Source organism: Vicia villosa, linkage group LG6 (genome assembly GCF_029867415.1).
Source record: "Vicia villosa cultivar HV-30 ecotype Madison, WI linkage group LG6, Vvil1.0, whole genome shotgun sequence".
Taxonomy (NCBI): domain Eukaryota; kingdom Viridiplantae; phylum Streptophyta; class Magnoliopsida; order Fabales; family Fabaceae; genus Vicia; species Vicia villosa.
In genome coordinates, this window is record NC_081185.1 from 97,453,120 (window position 1) to 97,475,685 (window position 22,566).

The 22,566-nt window shown below is 32.3% G+C and overlaps 3 protein-coding genes across 5 annotated transcripts; all 3 read right to left on the reverse strand.

Annotated features, from left to right (window-relative positions):
- Positions 1 to 5,170: 5,170 nt before the first annotated feature.
- On the reverse strand, positions 5,171 to 7,580 carry LOC131611929 (protein SCO1 homolog 1, mitochondrial-like). The gene is made up of 7 exons (XM_058883756.1): positions 7,296 to 7,580; positions 6,980 to 7,165; positions 6,779 to 6,869; positions 6,217 to 6,429; positions 6,004 to 6,093; positions 5,779 to 5,911; positions 5,171 to 5,529 (listed from the first exon to the last, which is right to left on the reverse strand). Exons 1-7 carry the CDS (start codon positions 7,440 to 7,442, stop codon positions 5,418 to 5,420), a joined length of 972 nt encoding a protein of 323 aa, XP_058739739.1. The 5' UTR covers positions 7,443 to 7,580; the 3' UTR covers positions 5,171 to 5,417.
- Positions 7,581 to 11,355: 3,775 nt separating this feature from the next.
- LOC131611930 (uncharacterized) lies at positions 11,356 to 13,830 on the reverse strand. Its single transcript, XM_058883757.1, has 4 exons — positions 13,684 to 13,830; positions 13,355 to 13,451; positions 11,757 to 11,818; positions 11,356 to 11,681 (listed from the first exon to the last, which is right to left on the reverse strand). The coding sequence occupies exons 1-4, from the start codon at positions 13,754 to 13,756 to the stop codon at positions 11,605 to 11,607; spliced, it is 309 nt and encodes a 102-aa protein (XP_058739740.1). The 5' UTR covers positions 13,757 to 13,830; the 3' UTR covers positions 11,356 to 11,604.
- Positions 13,831 to 18,163: 4,333 nt separating this feature from the next.
- On the reverse strand, positions 18,164 to 20,675 carry LOC131611931 (protein trichome birefringence-like 3). 3 transcript variants are annotated; one of them, XM_058883760.1, is made up of 7 exons: positions 20,596 to 20,675; positions 20,213 to 20,383; positions 19,722 to 19,965; positions 19,463 to 19,634; positions 19,124 to 19,323; positions 18,793 to 18,951; positions 18,164 to 18,678 (listed from the first exon to the last, which is right to left on the reverse strand). In XM_058883760.1, exons 2-7 carry the CDS (start codon positions 20,376 to 20,378, stop codon positions 18,348 to 18,350), a joined length of 1,272 nt encoding a protein of 423 aa, XP_058739743.1. In that variant the 5' UTR covers positions 20,379 to 20,383; positions 20,596 to 20,675; the 3' UTR covers positions 18,164 to 18,347. The 3 variants fall into 3 exon arrangements, with proteins under 3 accessions (XP_058739743.1, XP_058739742.1, XP_058739741.1); XM_058883759.1 differs by lacking the exon at positions 20,596 to 20,675 and having other exon boundaries at positions 19,722 to 19,962; positions 20,213 to 20,589; XM_058883758.1 differs by lacking the exon at positions 20,596 to 20,675 and having other exon boundaries at positions 20,213 to 20,589.
- Between the last annotated feature and the right edge of the window lie 1,891 nt (positions 20,676 to 22,566).

A 22,566-nucleotide genomic window follows, 5' to 3' on the forward strand; every position in this document is an offset into this window, starting at 1 on the left:
TGATGGGTGCCACTTGTTGTGATAATGACAAGGTTCAATTTCAATCAACATTTTTATATGTGGGGACAAAGAACATTAGCAACCAAATTAAATGGCCTTGAGCCATACTAACCAATAAGCAGATGCGTCGCTGCAGAGGAAACATTTGGTATACTCTGAGCGTTCGAAGGTATGGTCACCGAGATTGTCGTTGAAGGAATTTCCGTCGAGATTTTCGTCGAGGGAATGAACGTTATACCATGAGTAGATGGTATGGGTTCGGTTGTAATCGCAACACCCGTGCTTCCTCCTATCAGAGGAGGGGTTTGTTATGCATTGTTACTAGGAGAGTTAACCATTTTCCTATTGTATTTTCTTTTTGGCATTTGTTCGTTGTTGGCTAATTTTCCGCACCTTAATCTCATATAACAATGTTAAGCAAATTGATAGTAACGTAAAAGAAAAGAAAACACAAATAAATTTGTGACTTGAAAACTTAGACACGGTCCCACTGGGTGTGCCAATTTGTTTACCCTGGAATTTGGTAAACAAGCGTTAGTCCTCCAAAAACAACTAAGTTCTGGTTACACGCAGGATCGATTAGATTGATCCTAGGACATGGTCTGATTTCGAGATTTTGAAGTTTGTTCGATACATATTCTTTCGATTGTTGTGGTTAATTTGTAATTAAAAGGGATGTTTTAAAGGATAAAGTAAATGCAGGAAAGTAAATACAAGTAAAGACTTTGACTTGAAAGGTAAAAGGAATTTAAAAGGATTTTGATAAAGTAAAGGTAAAAAACTGATAAAACTAGTAATTAAATTAAATGGTGGTGAATCATACATACATTTCTCAGCACTCGTTTCTCGATATATGTTGGTACTTTGAGTATTATTGAGTATTTCTACAGATTTGAACACACTAAAATCTAATGCTAAGATCTTAATTTATACTAATTCGACCCTAACGGCCTTTTCCTAACGGAGTGCCACGTTCGCCGCTTTCATGCTTCTCGATCTCTAAGGTCTCCACGCGTCCTTTTCGGAAAAGAATTATCATTTGAATTTGAATCTTCTTTCTTTCGAGGCGCCAAACTTAACCAACGAGACCGTCGAAGCTATTCTTCTTGAAAGCTCCAAAATATTCCAAGTCTTTATCTTTGTTTCGATGATATTTACTTTGATAACACTTAACAAGATAAAAAAACCTTTCAAACACTTGATATTTCGAATGATCTTTGTAAGCTTGAATTTTCATCTTTCTTCAAAGTAACTTTTTTTCTTCAATAATCTTTCTTCGAATTTGCATCTTTCTTGAATTTGCATCTCTCTTCGTAAGCTGAAGATCAAAGGGATCATGATGGCCAGGTGGTTGAGCTAAAGGAGAGAGTCAGGGACTCCCTTAAGAAAACTTTGAATAATGTGTACATGACGTTCGATCAGGCAGTTGACCAAGCAAAAAAGCTCCGCTTGGACATCTCCATTCCCCACAAGGATTTGGATATGTTCAAAGTTATTCGGGACGAGACTTTGCAAAGATTAAAGTATTTATATCATTGTTGGAATTTAATGTTGTTGTATTTACAAATGATCTCACTTCGTTGAGTCAGAGATAAAATACGATGAGAAACAAACGATAATATTTGTAGCTGAGTAGAAGAGTATATTGTTGACGAATGGTTACTCATGAGAATAAACAAAGATGAAATCTACCCCTAAAAAGTTTTCTCGTTAACACCAAAATCTCAAGTTATTTTCTGTCATTTATTTTTCTGCAACCATACAACTATAAACCCTTGCTTAGAATCATAAAAACTGTTAAATCTGTATTTAAGCGCAACGAATCTCTGTAGATACAATTATATTGCAATGCAACAATACCTTAATCAAATAGAACTATATCAAAGTTTACTATGTGTTAAATTCTATCTTATTTCTAATGGCTTTAAGTTTCATCTCAAAACGATGCATGTAGAGGAAATTATGGGCAAATTCATTTTTCCATTTTATCAATCTTGAACATTCACAAATCAAAATTTTCTCAAATGATTATGTTCATTCCAATCACCTATTTTACAGCCAAGAACTCATAATAAACATATAATAATTCCAACCATCACATTAGCTACTAACCTAGGATTTTAAACATGCTAACTTGATAATACAATTCATTATAGTTCTTAATTCTATAACATACAAGTCTAATATTAATGCCTAGACTAACTAGCATCAAAATTTAACTTAGAGTAGAAGTCTAGAAAATAAAACCCACCTCAATGTGATAAAAGGTTAAATCTTTTAAGATTGGGATGATTGCTCCTTAACTTTTATGATGGTGATAGTTTTGCAAGGATGATATGAAGATAAGGAATAATCTTCGATTGCTTCTTGAATTGGTCTCAATGATGAGTATTTCTCTCGCATGCAGCTCAAGGAGACATTTCCTCCATTCTCCCCTCGTGTAATTGCCTTCTACAAAGAGAAATAAATTGCCTTTCTTCCACATGAGTTGGAAAAATAGGGGAGTTTGCCCATATGACCTTGTTCATACTACTCAAAACAAATCCCAATTAATTGAATAAAAATCATCTGCTGCCATCATTCCAATTAACTAAAAAGTAAAAAATAAATGGGGATGTCAATTTGCATTTGTTAATAGAAATTTATGTAGAAATTATCTATTTGAAATTTCAAAGTCGGAGATTTGTTCTCTCGTAAGGATAGGGATGGAAGGAAAAGTTCTTCCGATGACATTTTGGAGCGGGGATCGGGAAAACACCCTCTGTCCCACAGAGGTAGTACTCAAATATTCAATCATAAAAAGTGCATCAATACATACATTGTACACACCGTTTTCTCTTACTCTCTTCTCAGTTTTTTTTGTCTCCTCTATTCCTCATGTCCTCTATTCTCATCATCATCATAACAACAACCATTCTCATTTGTTAATTGTGATTATGGTAATTACTCTTCTATTTCAATCAATAACTTATTTTTCATTTAATTAGTAAATTAGTGGCTATGTTTTTGTAACCGGAAGTACTTTTGCATTTTTTTTTTGTTATTGACATAAGATGTGTTTTTATTTTAAAAAAGTAAAGATGCAATTTTTTTTAAAAGAAAAAAAATAATGAAATACTAGTTTCATATTTTTGATCGAAAAGTTTAAAAAAATTTAAAATTCGATCTCCGTGGATCTCCAATTCTCTGTGAAGGTCTATGGGGATGGAGAAAAATATTCCCCCATAGCGGAGACCGGGGACGGAGATGAAAAAAATATCCCCATGCACACATTTCCTTGCCCTGTTGACATCTCTAAAAATGAATGGTTATCTACCGACCGTATATAAATAATTAAACAACAGTGTAAAATCGGTATATATCAATTAAATTCTTATATTCATAATAAGTTAGGTCTAAAACATAATTATTTTGAAAAAAGATTTCTTGACACCAAAAAGTTACACCTACACCAAATACACTGTTCACAAATACGTGACAGTGCTTTTATTATTTATTTTAACTTTTTAATATATTTTTCTATTTTTCTTTAAAATTATTTTAGTTAATAAAATATTAAAACTTGGTTAATACAACTCTAAGATTTGTTAACATATATTCTGACATAAATTTTTTAATATGTATACCGTTAAGATTTTGGTTAATAGTTTATATAAAGTTTGTTACTATAGTTTATAACTTGGTTAATGAGTTCTTAAATATTAAAAAAAAAAATTAAATAGTAAAATAAAGTTGGTTAATAGAGTATAAAAATTAGTTAATATATTTATAATTTAGTGTCAGAACATGGTTAATACTATGTATGTTATTTGTTAATAAATTAGTGAAAGTGATTAATGAATTATATGTAAAACAATTGATTAATGTGTATATTTGTGGTTAATATAATTGTGAAGTTGGTTAATGACACAACCATATATTTGTGTTATAAAATAAGTTTTAAAATTTTATTCTTATTAATTTTTTTAAATAATATTATTTTAATAACCATTCACCGTATAAATACGATGAACAGTGCATACGGTGTCAAATTTAAGTGTCAAAATAGCACACTTGAATTATTTTATTTTTCTTAATAGACAATAAACTCCTAAATTTAAGATATACCTTAATATATTATAAGATATTTTAATCAATGATTTAAAAATCGGACTGGAGGTTGAATCGGTGAAATCTCAATTTAAAATTCAATTGGTTTAACCGATTAAACCTACGATCGAACCGTTTATTAAATAAATTAATAATATGAAACTAAATTTCATAAATATCTCATACACAATCTAACATTCATTTATTAATAAAATAAAATTTTCAAAAATCTATTACAAACTTAATATAACAAGATTGATGACACACATAATAACACAACTTAATTTTACTTTTAATTTTAATTATTTAAGAACAATTTGAATAAATTAAAAAATCACCATAAAAAATAAATTAATCCAATTCAAACCAAAATTAAAATAATTGAATTTAGAAACTTGTATGATTGTAGAAAATATAAAGAATTATTTTTTAATGAATATGGAATGGTTTAAGTTTTGATATTCACATATTAAATTTTTCAAAAAAAAAATAAAAAAAGTTCAATTTGATGCATCTTGTTAAACAAGATGTTTTTATAAAACCACCTCCGATTCTTTTGTTCGAACGTTTTGAACGGTTCAATTCATTTTTTTTCTCCGATTTTGACCCACTAACAATTTTAAAAGGTTGTCTGGATCGAATTCAGCTCCAATTTTCGGTCCAACCGATTAAACCGGACTTTTCGATCCGATTTTTAAAACATTGATTTTAATTAATTTAAGAGAGAATAACTTAGAGTGCTCTATACTTCCCAATTTTATATATTACATTTAATGTAAAAGTGAATATACCAATACATAATAAAAATTATTATTATTTTTCTCTTTTATTTATAAATTTTTGTAGGGTGCAAAAATTAATCAACTATGTCAACTAATTTGGGAGAGTATTTTACACAAAAATTGCCACCTCCACCATGAATTTGTTGCTAAGCAAAAAGACCATTAGATTGTCTTAAATTAGTAACTAGGCCAACCAAATTACAGATATTTATATAGATGACCAATGTCCAATGAATCAATAACAAGTTTAACATTCATTTCATATACCAGTTAAGGTTAAGTAAAATATTTAAAGAACATTGTAGTTGAAGTATTGTTGCATCTAAAGATTTCCATAATATTTTTTCAAGTACAATAACCATTGAAACAATGACATCAATTAAGTTGTGCTCTTTTAAAACTGTCAAAAACTCCAACATCACCTAAAAAGGAATTAGCCTTCAAATTATATTTAGACTTGTGTAGTTTTCTAGCATAAGTCTAAACTCAATGACAAATTTTTCAAACAATGAAGAAAAATTGCTAGCAATAGTAAAGTGGTGCATGTTACTTCTTCTTATACTGCTTTATCTCCTTAATAACTCCATCAGTAAGTGAGTCAACATCATTGTTCTTGCCGAAAAACTTCACGAATCCCATGTCAGGTGCCATCAAGTATCTGGAAAGAATTAACATGTTATCAGAAAAAAGCGTTCATTGTTCAACAAGAATCATCCTATGTAATCAATAAGAAACAAAATCAATGGATGTAGTTCCTCAAAAATGAGAAAATCAATGGCTGAAATTCAAAAGTTTTTGTAGTTTGTTATTCAAGTGCATGCATAAAACTATAAAAAGTGAGAGATTTGCTTTATAGGAGCGAAATAGTATATACTATCGTATATGAAGTAGAGAGAAAATGGCATACATGACTATGGAGTGATCAACAAGATAATCTGAGTCTTCCTCTGCTGTTTTCATGTAATAAACACGATATGCACGAGCAACACTTTTTATCTCATCTGTGCTACCAGTTAGTCCAATTAACTTTGGATGAAATTCTGAAAAATAAAAAATATTCCAATTATAATTCAGCAACAAATGCCCAACATGAGATATAATAAGTTTAATTCAAGAAGTATGACATAATCACCTTTGACGTATTCAGCCACTTGTTCAACAGTATCCCTCTCAGGATCAACAGAGATAAAAACCGGCACAGTTTGAATTCCAGATTTCTCCTCTGTAACGAACCAAAAGAAACATGGACATGATTACCATTGATCGACGTAATGAGAATTAATGCTAATATTTCAATGTGAAACTCGGTTTGTGATACAGCAACATGTCACCAACAAACACTTACTTATTTTATCAACTGCAGCTGCTAACTTCTGTAGTTCCTCAGGACAGATATCTGGGCAGTGAGTAAATCCAAAATACATCAATGTCCATCTACCCAAGAAGTCTTTTTCAGTTACACGTTTTCCGTGATGGTTGGTGAGCTCAAATGGACCCCCAATCGCAGCTTTTCCCGCTGAAGGTCCCTGCTTAACTTCCTGTGAAGCATTATGTATTTCTACAGCAATAAAAGTTGAATCAAATATATGAAGAAATGTATAAGAAACTTCAGAACGGTAATCAAATTGATACACCTAATGGCATTGATCTAGTCCAATCCCAACAACGATTCAGCCATTAACGAGAATACAACAGTGTTAAGAGTCTCACACTGGACAATATATGGCCTGGACATGTGCTAAGTGGGGAAAACCCTCATCCTACAAACCGGTTTTGTAGGGATGAGTTAGGCCCAACTACCTTTCTTAACAAACAAACATACAATTAAGACACACGAGACACCATTCTCAGATGACCCCCACGTGCATATACACAAAATACTCGACTAACTCACCATAGTAATCTACCTTCTATATGTCGTTTCTTTTCATTATCATAGTAATATACCAATCCAGCTCCAGTTAAAACCAGAAAAACTAAGCTCAACCAAGAAACCGGCTGCAACACATAATGCCAACAAACAAAAACTCATAAGTGTAATTTGAACCCCTATCTCATAAAGAAGAACACTACATTAGTACATTGCTACAATAATTTTAGATACACACCGATCCACGAATGGATTTTCCGGCATCACTTTTCTGTTGTTGTTCTCCAGCAGACTCCTTTCCTTTACCAGAATCATCTTTTGATGAACTGTTATTATCAGCTGGTGGTTTATCTTGATTAGCAGTACCAGATAAAAATCTATGATACAGCATAAATGACCCATTACCATAACCTTGATTCCCAACCTAAAATTTGAACAGAAAGTTACATGTTATGAAAATTGAAACAAACCCAATTGAAATCAAAGAAAACAAATAAATTATAACCAAAAGAGGGATTTTTATGATCAGATTGCAGGTAAAAAGAGAAGTGAACCTGGCGAGGTTGCGTTGAGAGATGATGAGAGAGTGATGATGGTGAAAGAAGGGAGGAAGTGGGTGTGAGATTGCGAAGAAGGTGAGAGAAGAGAGAGCGAGAAGCGTAACGAAAGTGGTTGGATTTGGTGGATATGAGGGACGCCATGTGTTTGATGAAACTCTTGTATGAATGTTTTGCAAAATCTTAATAATCTCAAATCAAATACGAGGGTTTTGTGATTGTAATGTGAAGACGTCAAGGTTTAAGGTCGATCACGGTTTCAACTTAAAGCTCCCAACCCAACAATTCATACTCAAATATATGTTTTTTCAAAAAATAATTATCATATTACTATATGATGACTAAAATTAAATTGATGAAAAAAAAAGATATTTTGAGATATTTCTTTAATAAAAGGATTCAGGATAAATTTTCCTCTAAATAAAATAATTTATATTAGTTACTTATATATTAATAACACTCCTTTTTCAATGCTTTACATATTTAATACTTTTTTTCACTTTTTATACTCAACATCATCTTCTATCTTTTTCACCTAATAATTTAACACTCATTCAAATTTTTATTCACTACAATGATTTTTGTTTAATAAAATTCAATACCCTACCTTACCACTTTTATTCTATATATTTATTTTCTTTTATGTTTTTGTAATTATATATTAATAACAATTGTCAATTGAAATTAAATTAAAATAATTAAGACTTAAATATTTTATTTTAATTTTTTTTAATTTAATAATTTATTTTAATTTTATATTCTTAATTAATTTTTTTATTTACAAGTAATAAAGACAAGATATATGGTAGTCATTATTAAAAAAAAATAAAATTATAAAAAACTTAAAATACAATACAATACACTAAACACACAACACACCTAAAATGTAACACATAACTTAATTAGTATAAAAGACTCAACTCACAAACAATAATTTATTGGAGGATAAATAGAAAAATTAGAGAGAGAAAATAGATTTTTTTTCCTTTGTCCAAATCAAATGAACCAAGACTCTATTTATAGAAGAAAAAAAAGATGAATTTTGGTGCAAATAAAAATAAATAAAAAATTGATTTTCTATAAAGGGAAAAGCTAACATGTGCCCCAAGGGCACAAGATAATGAGATATTTATAGAATTATTTTCTTGGAACGCGTGCATTCAATGTATCGAAACTTTAAATATGGCTTTATTACATTTAATTATATTTAACTTTTTCTAATTATAGTATCCTTAACATGTGCTCTTAGGGCACATGTTAGCATGACCCTTCTATAAAATAATTGACTCCCAAATAATTAAGGTGGGATAAAAATATAAACAATCACAACAATCAATAAGATTTTTCAAAGTATTATAAGTGGCTCCACTCATTTCTCATTCAACATGTTAAATGTTTTCAACACAAATTAATTCATGTCACTTTCAACACCTCATTCAACCATCCATTGCAAGCATTCAACTTTTGAAAAATATATTAAACACCCTATTGCAAGTGGTCTAAGAAGTAGAAGAAAGATTGATATAATATGAGTGAGATTGATATAATGTTTAATATTGGTGTGTTTGATGCTTATAGAGCATGAATGGTTAAAATTGTTCATGTTGAACCTGACGCATTGTGTGGATCATCGTCCGATCACATATGACGATGAAAGATAAGTTAGTGATTGAAATCAAACGTTTCGTATCTTGTGAGGCGTCACATATTCCCTTTTTGTTTTTCGCATATTTTATAGTGGGTTTCATGACCGGGCCTCTCTCGTAAAAACCATTCTTCGGGTCCTTGTCTCCTTGAGCTAGTCTCGGAGTCTCCATGTTAACTTTACAACAATTAGCCCACTAGGATAAATGTGACCCCGTATCTTATGGTTTTGGCCGAAGGTTTTCTGCACTATAAACATGAGTTTATTCTTTTTAAATATTTGACCTTACCGATGGAAGCCAATATTTATTCTGAATCCACTTTGGAGCCTTTGACCAATCATATTTTCTAATGGTTTATTTTGTGGAGTCATAAGTTTGTTAGAACGGTTGGGAGAGTGGTCCTAATTAACTTAGTCCTTCATTTAATCCATATCTTCTGCACGCCGTTTAAGAAAATGTTGATCAATGTTTGGAAGAAAATAGTAAGGAGGTTTCTTTGGTGTGAAATTAAAGATCCCCAAATGTATTGAGTATGTGGTCCGATGTCTGCAAACCTAAAAGTAGAGAAAGGTTACGTGTTTGTAATATCCACCTAGTAAATTTCACTTTGCTAAGACCATTTACAATGGAGGTGTTGAAAAAATTATTCAATAGTTGAATAGGTGCAATGAGGTGTTGAATAAAGAGTTGAAAGTGATGTGGATTAATATGTGTTGAAAACATTCAACATGTTGAATGAGAAAGTGTGGGCCCACATATATTACTTTGTAAAATTTTATTGGTTGTTGTGATTGTTTAAAATGGTGGGATTGGGTTTTGAATTTTATTAAACAAAACCATTGTATAGTGGGTAAAAATTAAATGAGTGTTGAATTATTATGTGGAAGAAAGAGAAGATGATGTGGAGAATAAAAAGTGAAAAAAAAGAGTGTTGAATATGCAAATCATTGTACATAGCCTATAGCCTAAGTAAATGTTAGAGGAGATTGATCTTGGCTGCCACTAGTTTATGGAGAAATGTCATTTCCCCTAGATATAGGTCTCAGGTTATCACCTCTGTTATAGAGGAAAGGTCTAAAGGTTTTAGATATACTTATATTCTATGGAAAGAAATTCCCTCTTAGGCTCATCATATCTTGATACCACTATCAACTAGTATGTGAAAGGTATGTATAAGAATGTGGATAATGACTTTCTCACATCTATTCGAGATAACCCTTGGACGAGGCTAACCTCTTCTTGAGGTTTTTTCAAAATCTTCCTGATCTTTGTTCAGAGGGAGTAAGGGGTCTGAGTTTAAGATTTCAAATGGAGAAGGTGACTCTTTGTTTAGAAACATGAGTTAACGAGTAATCTTCATAAGATTATTCAAACTACTCTGTGTGTGTTTAGAATTTATTGGTGATGGTATCATGGTAAAAATGATGTTACTAAGTGAAATCGTCATAGGTATCTCTTATTCTAAACTTCAAGCTAAAATCCAAACAAATGAAGTTGGCCTTATTATGCCTCTAATTTTGAATAGTTGGGATTTCGTCTAAAGTGATAATATTCTCTTAGAAGTTTCTTTTTGTGTTAGTGGGCCCGTGTGTAATCTCTTTTGCGTTTTTTCATGATTTTCTAAAGTCTACTTTCCATCTTTTTGTTGTCTATGAGGTGACAACTACTTGTGGTATAAGATCTTTAGGTGGATAGGGTGAAAATTGATAATTCTCATTTTTTTTTTTTTTTTTATTGTTTGAGATGCTTAAATGATTAAGGGATGGGTTTAAGATTAAGGTTGACTCCACTTAATTTGTCACTTTATGGTGTGGTCTACTTAGAAATTCACTAATTCATAAAAAATATTACTAGATTCTATTTTTGCAAGTGGTATCTTGGTAAGATTTCTTGTTACTCTTACACTTTTTATGAGCAATTAGCAAAATTTATTCTCTGCCTTGACTAATATAGGCTTCAAGGTTTTCTTTTTCAAACTCGAAGAGGTTTTATGGTGGCTTGGAGAATTTGTCTTGTTTTTTCAACTGATGTGAACCGCCAGTATCCAGTTTTGTTAAGGGATTGGGGTCGATGTTTTTTTGTGTGGCTGTGTTGTTTTCTTTTCTTGAAACGCAGAACACCTTTGGGTGTCTTATATCCAATCAAACAACCAACTCCAACATTCTTGTATATTTCAGGACCACTAGACCAAACAACCTCACCATAAAATTAGTTACACCATACTTGTGAATTTTACACAAACATTCAATCACGGTTCACCGTCTTATCACATCATATTATTTCTTCAACCGTGTTCTACAATGATAAGATGGTGAAATATAAATAAACCTCCAGAAAAGCTTAACTTTACATTGCTAATCTATAGTTATTAAACTTCAAAAAATGTCACTGTTTAAATTTCTATATCGATGTGCAAACAACCTTCAATAGTTTCAAATAGAATCGGAATGATATGCTGTAACACAGCATCATAAACTTTAATTAGTATTCTAATTTTGTTTTTGGTTCAGCAAACAAGCTGGAAGAAGCCATTACATACCATGTGAAACAAACCAAAAATCAAACTGCCAAAACAAATTTACATACTTTCCACCAGCAACTTTGATATATAGAATCTCCAGGCATTATTACCCTTCACCAACGCAGCAAGAATGATAGAATCACCGGTTCTTGAAAGAATCCATTTTTTGGGGAAGGTCCTTAAGCTGCTCAGCAAGTTCTTGTCGCTTCTGAATAGCTGCCACAATAACAAGACGGTCAAACTGACTTGTTCACATGATCAATATATAAGGAAATCATTTGCTACTACTACCTTTCTTTGAAATATCTTCGATATTCTTTGATGTCCTCACAGCAAACCTCTGAAATGCAGGACTGCAAAACCACAGTGAAATGTTAACATGAGAAACATGGTGGAAAGCAAACAAGAACTATGCAGTAACTACATAAAATGAATTTCTCTTAACTACTTGGATGATTAAAAAAGCAAGAAAACCTGGCCTATGAACACCTTAAATGCCATTAGTATAAACAATAAGTCTCACCGGTCAAACGGAATTCTAATCCAATCCAGTTTTGCATGATTCTGTGTATGTTTGGATAAATATTTGTCAAATATGATTCTAAATTAACTTGATTTCGTTAAAGAGTAAAAGTTGAATTTGAAGCAAAATGACTTTCGTCTAAATGTATTTGCTCTAAAATCAAACTTGATGTAAAACTTGGTTTAATTTTTTAATCATGTGAAATCATTTGTAAAGTTACCATTTTTAGGAAAAAGAGAAGGTTGAAGACAAACTTAATTTAGGCATATTAACACATAACATGTCTTCTTTAACAAAAACATGTTTCTCCCATGTAAAAGAAAGTTGAGGAAACTGAGACAATCCCTCCACGGGTTAGGAAAGCTGGAAAAGATCCCTCATCACACCAGAAAAAACAGTCTGCTGGAAAGTGGTTGATATACAGTGATTTCAGATAAAGCTTTCGGAATATTAAATTGTATTTCAATTAATATAATAAGCAATATGAACAATAATTACTTCCAACTTAAATTACACAACTATATATTGTTTTATGCTTAATATATCGTTAGTTCAACTATTATAACATAGAATTCAAGAGCACTTTAAATATGAAATGCAACAGTGTCAAGTGTTGAGTATACTAATCAGAGTCCGGAGCTTATTTATAACTTTCAGAAGAGTAGCAAGAAGAGAAGCCGGAGAATTGGAGACAAAGATACTTAAATCCTAACTCGGAGATGAAAATTGGAGAACATGTATCTCATGTTTTTGGTACCTTTGGCATGCATTTCAATCATTAATACAAGCTAAAATTTTGATGCAATTTTGAAAAGCTATATATCTTAGCTTCACTCTAAATGTACGGCTACATACTTTTTAATATGGAAACAAACGGAGACTTAGATTTGCAAAGTTGGTTATGCAAAGAGGGAGTGCGGAAAATCACCAGCCTCGGCTAGAAGCAAGACCTACGAGAAGTGGTTGGGGGTTGATTCAACACGCGATCAAAAGAACGAACATGTTTATTTTCTTTATGTGAAAAGTGTGAGGAAGAAGGGTATGGCAACAAACCCTATACAACAACAACCACCACCAAGCCTTATCCACTACGTGGGATTGGCTACATGAATCAAATCACGCCATAATGTTCTATCCAACTAATTAATCTCGAGATCTTTTTTAATAGTTTCTCTGATAGTTTTTTTAATGAAAGAGGTTCCCAAATATCGGCACAGGCAAAACAGAAAATCTCAAATCCACAAAAATATAAGAAATTTTCCTCTCTCTACATGTCTCTCTAATGATCAGAAGAACCCTACAACCTCAAAAATCATATGCATAAATCAAAAACTAAAATTTAAATAAAAAAAAAAACAAATATCACCTGTTGGCAAGACCATTGACAACCACTTCATTCACGAAATAAGAGATAACTCTATGCATAAAATTGCCGCCAGCCATGTTTTTCCTCAACTTCAAAACTGCATAACATTCAAAAATAAAATAAACAGTAAAAACCCTTAAATTTTCATGTCAAAAATTTCACTGATTCGTCCAAAACCCTAGAATTATCCACCTCTAATTATCTCGTCCTACGTTCTTTCAGGGCAAAAATATTGAACAGGACGATAAAAAATCAGGGGTTTTTCGGTAACGAAAATCAGAGCTGATGATAAATGAGAAGAAAATTTGGAAATGATGTAAATTGCAAACCTTGATGGAATAAAGGGATTGATCGGAGGATTGTGATGTTAGGGAAGATTGGAGATGTTCCTCGAAATCGCATTCAATTGCGAGACTCTAGCGTCGAGTTTCGTTTATATACTTGAAAAACGAAGACACGTGCAGGGTTTTTTTAGCGGGATAAAACTGTAATTTCACAATTGTTTAGGTTGTGTTTGATTGAGATTATAAATTTTTTTATGACTCCACCATTTTATTCATCTTAATCTCAATGTATGTTACTCAATAAGTACCCGCCCGAATAGTGTTGGAGGAAGGAGAAGCCAAAATGTGTCTCGAGTAACGAAAATATTGGTGAAAATTTAATGGCCCAAAAACTTAAGGATTCCTACGTAAGGTTCGTCTATGTAGAGTAAGTCAGAACCTAAGATCAAGTCGAAAGGTGTAGTCAATGGACAACAAGTTAATATTCCTGTACTGTCAATTGTTGGTACGGAGGGACGAAGGAGGCTAGGTTACCCGATCAACACTTCGCTTCAACGGCGTGAAACAGTGTAAAATCAAATCGCCCAAAAAGCCTTTGACCTCTCCCTGAATATAAGCACTCCCTGAATAGGGTAATAAGCTAGCTCCTGGACTTGGTGTAACTTCACCGTCGAGAAACGAATAATAACTGCGTGCAATACTACCTATTTGACGAGATGTAATTTGCTTTTTTCCTTTACTTTATTGGGGTGTGAAGCCGCGTAAAACCTAATACCTATGTAGTGTGTATAAAGACATTTAAAGCAATCTGTGTGTATTGAATGTATCTGGAGATGCATTTATGAGTAAATTTTTCAGCAAAAGGGGTGGATCTCAGAATAACGCATTCTAGTGTAATTTTAAATATGTTCAGAGATGCATCTCTGAACATATGAAGGATATTTTTGGATTTTCAAGAGTGTGGAATGCACATATAAGGGTGGAAAGAGCAACCCTAAATATTTTAGTCCAAATGAAAAATAAAAAGTGTCTTGCTTTGAAGACTCCATCCAGTATTAAAAGTATTAAAGGAGATATATTAATGATTTTGTGTTTTTTAAAAAAATGGTTGAGACCTATTTATGTCTAGAATTCTAACTATTTAAGTGTAATATTGATGTCTTATTGAATCAATGAAAATTTTAAAATTCTATTTTATTTTTTTCCTTTGCAACCTTGATCATTATCTTAGCCCTAATAATAAACTATCATTGGTGCTCTCATTCTTTGATTCAATTCCTCCCAAACCTACAAATTCAACCTTGCTGATATACACATTGATGATGCAATCAACCACACTTATCATAAGATTGATGAGAGATTTCAAGTTCCTAATCAAAATTTGGAACAAAAATAGAGGAATATCCATACTAGAATGAATAATCAACAACAAACTCTGGATTCTCGACATGAACTTGTTACGACTCTCCTCACAAAACTGATGGCTCAAAGTGGAATACAACAATCCACTATTACTCACATAGTAACAACATCTTCTTCGAGTATATCTCCCACCTCTCCATTTCCCCTAGTTATGGACCTGTTATTACACTTATTGTTCACCCACTACCTCTATATTTACTCATGTTAGCCACCCTTACCCACACAACTACACACTCTAATAATCCTACTTACCCTAATTTTACTGCTACGTTGGAAAACACAAAAACACAACCACCACCACCACTCTCATTCCTTCCCAAATCTTTATGGGATTCACCTACATCAATCTTCCAAATGTCTAAGCACGTCAATTTATATTATTCTCACTTCCCATCAATATCCTTCACCATAAATTCCTCAACATACTCAACAACCCCCATGTACGACTCTAAAATTGGAACTTGTTGTGTTTAATGGTTGAGACCCTTTAGAATGGTTATTTTAAGCATAATTTTTTTCTTCAATTTTTTTATCAATTGCTCTTGAAAATTACATATCATTGGTTATTTTTTATATGAAGGGTGAAGCTTTATGTTGGTTTAAATGGATGCACTATGATCATTTGCTGTTAGATTGTTTTTCCATTACAAAAGCTTTAGAATTATAATTTGACCCATCAATTTATGCTAATCATAGAGCATAATTAATTAAGTTGAAACAAAAGAGTTACGTTGCTAAATTTGAAAAGTTGGGAAATCAAGTTGTAGAATGTCTCAAGAAGCCTGTTTTAATTGTTTTATTTATGCTCTAGCACCTAAAATTATAAATTAAATGGACATTCCCAGACCTTTCTCAATTCCTCAAGCAATTAACTTTGCAAAACTCATTGAAGCCAAAATTAAAGATGTCAAGCTCAAATTTCAAAAACTCTTCTCTACCTCTTTCAACCACACAAACCCTAGCTTCAAAATCCCACTTATTGCAAAATCCCAAAACATATCTTTGCCACAACATATTCCTAACAATAAACCACATCCACATCCCAACCACCTAAACTCTACGACTCAAAAGTATCATACACATTTACGATAATTGGAGCAGAACGACTAGTAACTGAAAGGTTTAAGTATGAACTAGTGGATGTTTCTATTCTAACAAAGAGAGAGGAACCACTGCTCCTAAAATCACTAGATAAGCTTATAGGGTGATAATTTATATGAGTCATAGAGATAATAAAGTCTGGAAATGAGAAAATGAGCTTAATAAAGTCTGGAAATGGAAATGAGAAAATGGTGCCCGTAGAGGATGAGAGCAAGTGAAAAAAATAAATGTTAAATGCAAAGTGAAAAACGCTTCTTTTCAAAAGAAAGAAAACGCTAAGGCAAAGGATTATGGAAATGAAGAAAATCTTCTCTCATAAAAGAGGAAGTTGTCTTTTAGGAGTGCCAAATATTCACCCAAAGAAATAAGAAACCCTTATATATAAAGAAAATGAAAAGCAGATAAATCAAAGAGAATGTAAAGTTAAAAATTAATGGCCAGATTTCACCTCGAAAATATAAACGAATTGAAGTGCACTCGAATGCCTTAGAGAAGATCACCAAACCTTAACCTACGAGCCTAATGCTACATGCTTGAAAATCGACGAAACGTCTCAATGATGAGAAATGTATATAACGCGCATGTTCCCCATTACTGTTGCAACTGCCTCATGACCTTATCGCTTTTCCTCGTGGACGAATTTGAAGATATAAGACCTACCTTGAATTCAAAAGACTTCATGGCTGATGAAACATTTGACAAGCCTTGAAGGCAACTATTTTGGGCCGTCAAAGGGCCAATACGGGCGACACCTAAGTGTTAAGTCTAACAGTGCAAAGTTCATTAAAATTATCCATCGTATATAATTGACACACGTGAGACGCAAGATACACTTTGTGGTACCATACTTTAATTTCTCTCATTTTGGACTATATGTACCTAACTTGGGGTTTAAGTGCTAACCTTGAAAGTCCACCTCGCACTGTCGTATGAGAGAGCCATACCACCGTTTCAAGAGTCCGTCATCACCAATCAATCACAATTTTGGTTCCAGTATGGAACCGAAGATATAGTTGAGAAATGGAAGATCCATACCACCGCTGTCGTTGCTGCCGCCGTTGATCATCCGACTTGGCTCGATTAGTCGGATCGGGCTTGGCTAATCCATCGGTACCCGAAATGGAAAATTTTAATTAATTAAAATAAATTTTTTAAATGTGTTGTTTTAAATGTTGCATTATTTGTGTTTGACCGAACCTTCCCACGTCTTCCTTATTGACCAAGGCCAGTTCCACTCCTCCCCCCCATTTTTCTCTCTCTATCTGGGTTCAGAGTTCCTCTATAAATAAAGGCCTTTGCACCTTATTTTCTCCACTCCATATTTCTGCATTAACCGAAATCTTTCTCCTCTCTCGTCTCGGCTTCATCTATAATTCTTTTTTTGTTTTTATTTTCGAGTGGCTGCTTCATGCTATATACAACTGGTAATCATATGAGATACTACGACTGAATTCATACCATATACGTCTAGTCTTTGTACCTTTAGATGGTGCCTTTAGATCGATTACCTAATGTGTAGTAGTAATTGTACGGTTAAGAACCGAGTTGATTCATTCTGTAGGCATTGTAGTTTATGTCCGTCTTGCACAATTTTAGATAGTGCCACGAAACTTCTTAAAGAAAAGGACTTAGTCCGCGATTCAATTTGGTAATTTTTTTCGGTGGCATATTTTCAAAAATGGTAAAACAAAAGAAGCATCCGTTGCACTGTGTTTGGTTTCATGATTTCAAGAAGACAGAGTAAGGATTTTCAATTTAAGCCTAAAATGAAGTGTGTAGAGATGAATAAGATGAAGTTATACACGTTGCAGAACTAAAACAAAATGTTCCATGCCATGCATCTAATGGACACATAAATTTTTTGGTGATGCAGTATGGTAATCAACGTACACATTTGCCAACTTAGAAGACAAACTTAGTAAAAAAACATGTAGGACTAATTCATTACAAACCTCTACCTTAAACATCGCAAGATGTGTTCAATCTTTTTAATCAAGTAACATAAAAACATAATTAACCTTCTATTTGCAAATAAAATTTTGTTATATATGTCACACAAATGATATAGAATTAAAAGATTAATGTACACAATCAAATCATTGGACATCTTCATGTCACAAAGGAAAAACAAAACAAAAAACAAAGTAAAAAATATCGTATGATTTTTGTGCAACATATATATTGTGTTACAACATTGCCAAAAGTATTTGATTCCATGTATCAGGAACTCCCGGCAAACACCAATGTATACAATCCGCATTTTGCGGATTAGTCCTTTCTTCTTCGGTTAACAATTTTCCTCCGGTTTCGGTATACACATTAGAATGTCCATCAATTCTGTATTCTGATATCTGTGTTATGTTGATGAATGTCACAGGAACCTTCATTTTCTTCACGACTTTCGCAACCACACTCATTATCCGTTTATCGGAGCCAGTTCCCCAATGCTTCTTCTTTTTCACTGGTTTTGTCTCGTTGAAGCATTTTTCGTCTTTCATGTTTCCCCAATCTTGGCTTCTGATAAATGAAATATAAGAGTTGTCAGTACTCAATAAAAAATGATGATATTTTTAAGGACTAAAACCGAAATAAGTGTATATTATAGGGACTAAAAACTAAAAAGTTCATGACCTTGTGTGTGTAGGTGACATTGTTGTGAAGAAGATTTTGGTTTTGTTTGGATTGATAGTTGAATCAACCCAATTAGCCCATGTCTTCAAAGCTAACTTGTAAGCAACTGGTGTGTCGAATTCTTCATATCCTTCGTATCCATTGCCGAATGAACCCCATCTAAAATTGATAACCTTTATGTTAGAAATCATTTGTTTAAGTTACGGTTGAATGTCAGATCATGGTTTTAAATTGCAATCTGCAGACGGTTTTAGAGGTATCTGCAACTGCAACTGTAATTTAAAACCATGTGAGCAACGAAAGATGAATGATATAAGATTATGTTGCTTACAATGACTTAATGGTAGCACCACTCATCCACCATACATAGGTATTGAAAACAAGGATATCCACTCCTGTCCAATTTTTTGCTCTCTCTTTGATAGCATCCACTTTTATTATCCTTTTCTTTGTATCTCCAATGATGTTTATGTCAGTGTTGGACTCAACCAGATATGGAGCCCAATAGAATTCTATAGTAGCATTGTATTCCTGTGAAAACACATCCAACTATAAGCATCAGTGTTTTAAAAAATCAGACCGGAGATCAAACTAGTGAGATCCTGTATCACAGTTTAATCGGTTCAGCCACGAAACGGTTAGATTATTGAATACTAGTAAGCATCAATACCTTGGCTTTGAAGACTGAATGAACAATCCCTCTTCTCATAGATTTCATCTTTTCCGGTATGATCCATTCTACCAAACATACAAAAGACTCCCATTGGTTTCTTTGCAAGGAATCCCCTACAAATAGTAGTCTTTTCCCTTGAAGCTTTTTAAGGGCCAACGCTGCATTGAAACTGAAAAAAAAAAGTAGGAGTTACATAAAACATGTTTTGAAAAAATGACAATTTAAACATGTTTGGACTTTGGATTTAAGAATTTACCTTGGCAAAGTACAATCTTCTGGCTGCCACTCCCAATGTTGGTAATCAAAATCTGTTCTACCATTTTTAACACAAGAAAACTGTCTATCTATATATGGACAAGTTATGTCAGTGTAGAGAGGCTTTATTGATTGGTTAAAAACCCATTTTCCATTAGCAATGTTGCACTCTTCTGAGTCAAATTCAAATCTGTCATCAATCCATGTTTCATTTACAATCTCTTCTTCAACTTTCTTTTCACCTGCTAGAACAATCAAAATATCAGACACATCATTACCAGGGCCGTCTCTGAAAGCGTGCAAGAAGAACTACTGTACAGGGTCCAAAATTTATCACAGTTAAACCGTGGCTAAATAAGACCTCTATTTATTTTTCCACGGTTGAACTGTGAATAATCTACACAGGCCTCCAGAAACTTAAGACGGTTCTGATGATTACAAATTTATCATAGAAATTTAAGATAGTTGTGGCATATGTGAATTTATACTTACTTGGTTTTGGTTTGGTGTTCTTTCTAGGACAAGGTTTGTTGAACTTGAAGATGGAATTAGAAGAAAGAAAACTGAGTCTCTCAGCATACAAAACAGCAAAGAAAACAAGAACACCAATTGTGATGATAATGATAGGAAAAGGCACTTTTCCTCTATGAATCTTCATTATGCCTGAATGGATCATGAAGACAAGAGTGAGAAGAAATCAGAATGAATTATTGGACAGAATTATGCAACAGAATGATGAAGACATTGTAGGAAAAAAAGGTTTAGAGAGGGAAGGTTTTATGCAATTTTTGAGTAGAAGTGAAGTTAAAGCATAGTATGACTAAAAAAATGTTAAAAAAGATACTAGAGGGTAAGGAATGAGTTGAAAGGGTTACATCATGCTTTCTATATTTATCATGTGGCTAATATATATACTTTTAGAAGAATTGTTAGGTTCTCATCTCTCTCTCTCTCTCTCTCTCTCTCTCTCTCTCTCTCTCTCTCTCTCTCTCTCTCTCTCTCTCTCTCTCTCTCTCTCTCTCTCTCTCTCTCTCTCTCTCTCTCTCTCTCTCTCTCTCTCTCTCTCTCTCTCTCTCTCTCTCTCTCTCTCTCTCTCTCTCTCTCTCTCTCTTCTATCACATGTTGAATATTCCATACATCTTTTTGAATCCTTTTGTAGTATTTGTAGTGGATATGTTATGATTCTTATGTGTGAATATTTGAGTTAGAGTATGAAACAATTTGTTTTGAAAATTTTGAATTTGCTTAAGTATTAAGAATGTAATCTTTTTGAAGTGTAATTATGTGGATTTTTGTTGTTGAAAAGATTCTAAGTTTGGAAATTTATTTATACAATTGGTGACATTATGTCCATTCATTAAGGTGTTTGTGTAAATTATACTCCTAAGCTTGAATTTTATATTGTTCTTTTAAAGGTGGAATCATGTAGATATATTGAATGTTGCTCTATACAAAGATCTACCAAACTAGAATATCTATAGATGAATAATCATGTTTGGATGTCAAGCCTTTTTACTATATATTGAATTTAAATACAAGCAATTGAGTCTTACATCGATTAAAAATAGTTGAAATATTAAATATATAAGAGAAAAAACGCATACTCTCATTATCTTAAGATTTTGAATGAATACAATATCAATGTCTTTTGAATCTTAAACATTTAGTCTATTAACACGCCACAAATTTCCTAACAAGCGATTCATCTAATTTAATCATATTTTTTTCCACGAATTAACCAAATGTTACCGAAGTGAAAAAAAAATACATATTTATTTTGAAGAAAAATTATTATTTTTTCAAAACAAATATCCAAACAATAATTTTTTTTTGAAAAGACTACTAGAAAAATTCCTCACTAATTTTAATTAAAAGATCAAAATGCCTTTCTTAATGACAAAATTGAGAGTAAAACAAAATTTTCTTCCTCATTACACAATCTATAATCTACCTTTGTAATTTTTGCAAGTTGTTCCAATTTTGAGCAAGACATGATAGCTTCCAATATGTTGTTTTTTCAACTTTCCACTTTTCCTTTCCTTTTTGATAGTAACTATTGGTTGCATGGACAACTTTCTCTCTTCAATCTTCCTCTTGAATTTTTCATGTATTCTCATTTGTCCATTTGTGTTTTTTGAGTAATCTTCAAATTATGTACCTAGTTTCTATTTTTGTCATTCAATTTCTTCCAAATCTATGATAGCTAGATTTAGATGTCAATATAATTTAGAAAATTTAAGTAGAAATTCCAACTTTTATTAGTTTTCTATTTGGTAGAAATTGCTAATTATGCTTTGGTGATACATGATTTCTTAAGAATTTGTCTTTATGCAAACAAGGAAGAGGCTGTTTAAAAGGTTACTTCAATTGAGTTACTAGAGGTTAAGATTTATTAAATATAAATATATGATTAAGGTTGAATTAAGTGAAGTTTCTTAATTAGTTAAAGTTGAATAACGTATGAGACTGAAAGTAGGTGAGATATACGGTTTTATAATGTACTTGAAACTTAGCATGAGAGAAAAAAACAGTTGAATTTAGTTATATTGGAATAGGATAGTATTATTTAGTTGATTTATCGAATAACTTTTTTTAGACAGTTTTTTCCGTTAATAAGTTTTAAGACAAGATGACATAAATAATGTACTTATTATTAAGATGTACAAAACACTCCAAGCATGACCCATATCATACCTATTTGTTTTCTTGTGCCTAACTCTAATTTCTACATGGTAAAGTCGAATAAAAATATTAAATTGATTGTATAGAATATAGTATGTGGTTTGTTAAACATACTCACATAGTTTATAATTTGATCTATGAATTTAATTGGTATGTTACACTCT

Coding starts and splice junctions, on each gene's coding strand:
- LOC131611929 (XM_058883756.1), bottom strand. CDS start 7,442: ATGGCGTCCCTCATATCCACCAAATCCAACCACTTTCGTTACGCTTCT. Junction 6,094..6,216: donor AGCTGCAGTTGATAAAATAA/GTAAGTGTTTGT, acceptor GGTTCGTTACAG/AGGAGAAATCTGGAATTCAA. Junction 5,530..5,778: donor GTTGATCACTCCATAGTCAT/GTATGCCATTTT, acceptor AATTCTTTCCAG/ATACTTGATGGCACCTGACA.
- LOC131611930 (XM_058883757.1), bottom strand. CDS start 13,756: ATGCGATTTCGAGGAACATCTCCAATCTTCCCTAACATCACAATCCTC. Junction 13,452..13,683: donor AATCCCTTTATTCCATCAAG/GTTTGCAATTTA, acceptor AATGTTATGCAG/TTTTGAAGTTGAGGAAAAAC. Junction 11,819..13,354: donor GTCAATGGTCTTGCCAACAG/GTGATATTTGTT, acceptor GTGGTTTTGCAG/TCCTGCATTTCAGAGGTTTG.
- LOC131611931 (XM_058883758.1), bottom strand. CDS start 20,396: ATGATCCATTCAGGCATAATGAAGATTCATAGAGGAAAAGTGCCTTTT. Junction 19,966..20,212: donor GAACACCAAACCAAAACCAA/GTAAGTATAAAT, acceptor TGATTGTTCTAG/CAGGTGAAAAGAAAGTTGAA. Junction 18,952..19,123: donor GGTGCTACCATTAAGTCATT/GTAAGCAACATA, acceptor TATCAATTTTAG/ATGGGGTTCATTCGGCAATG.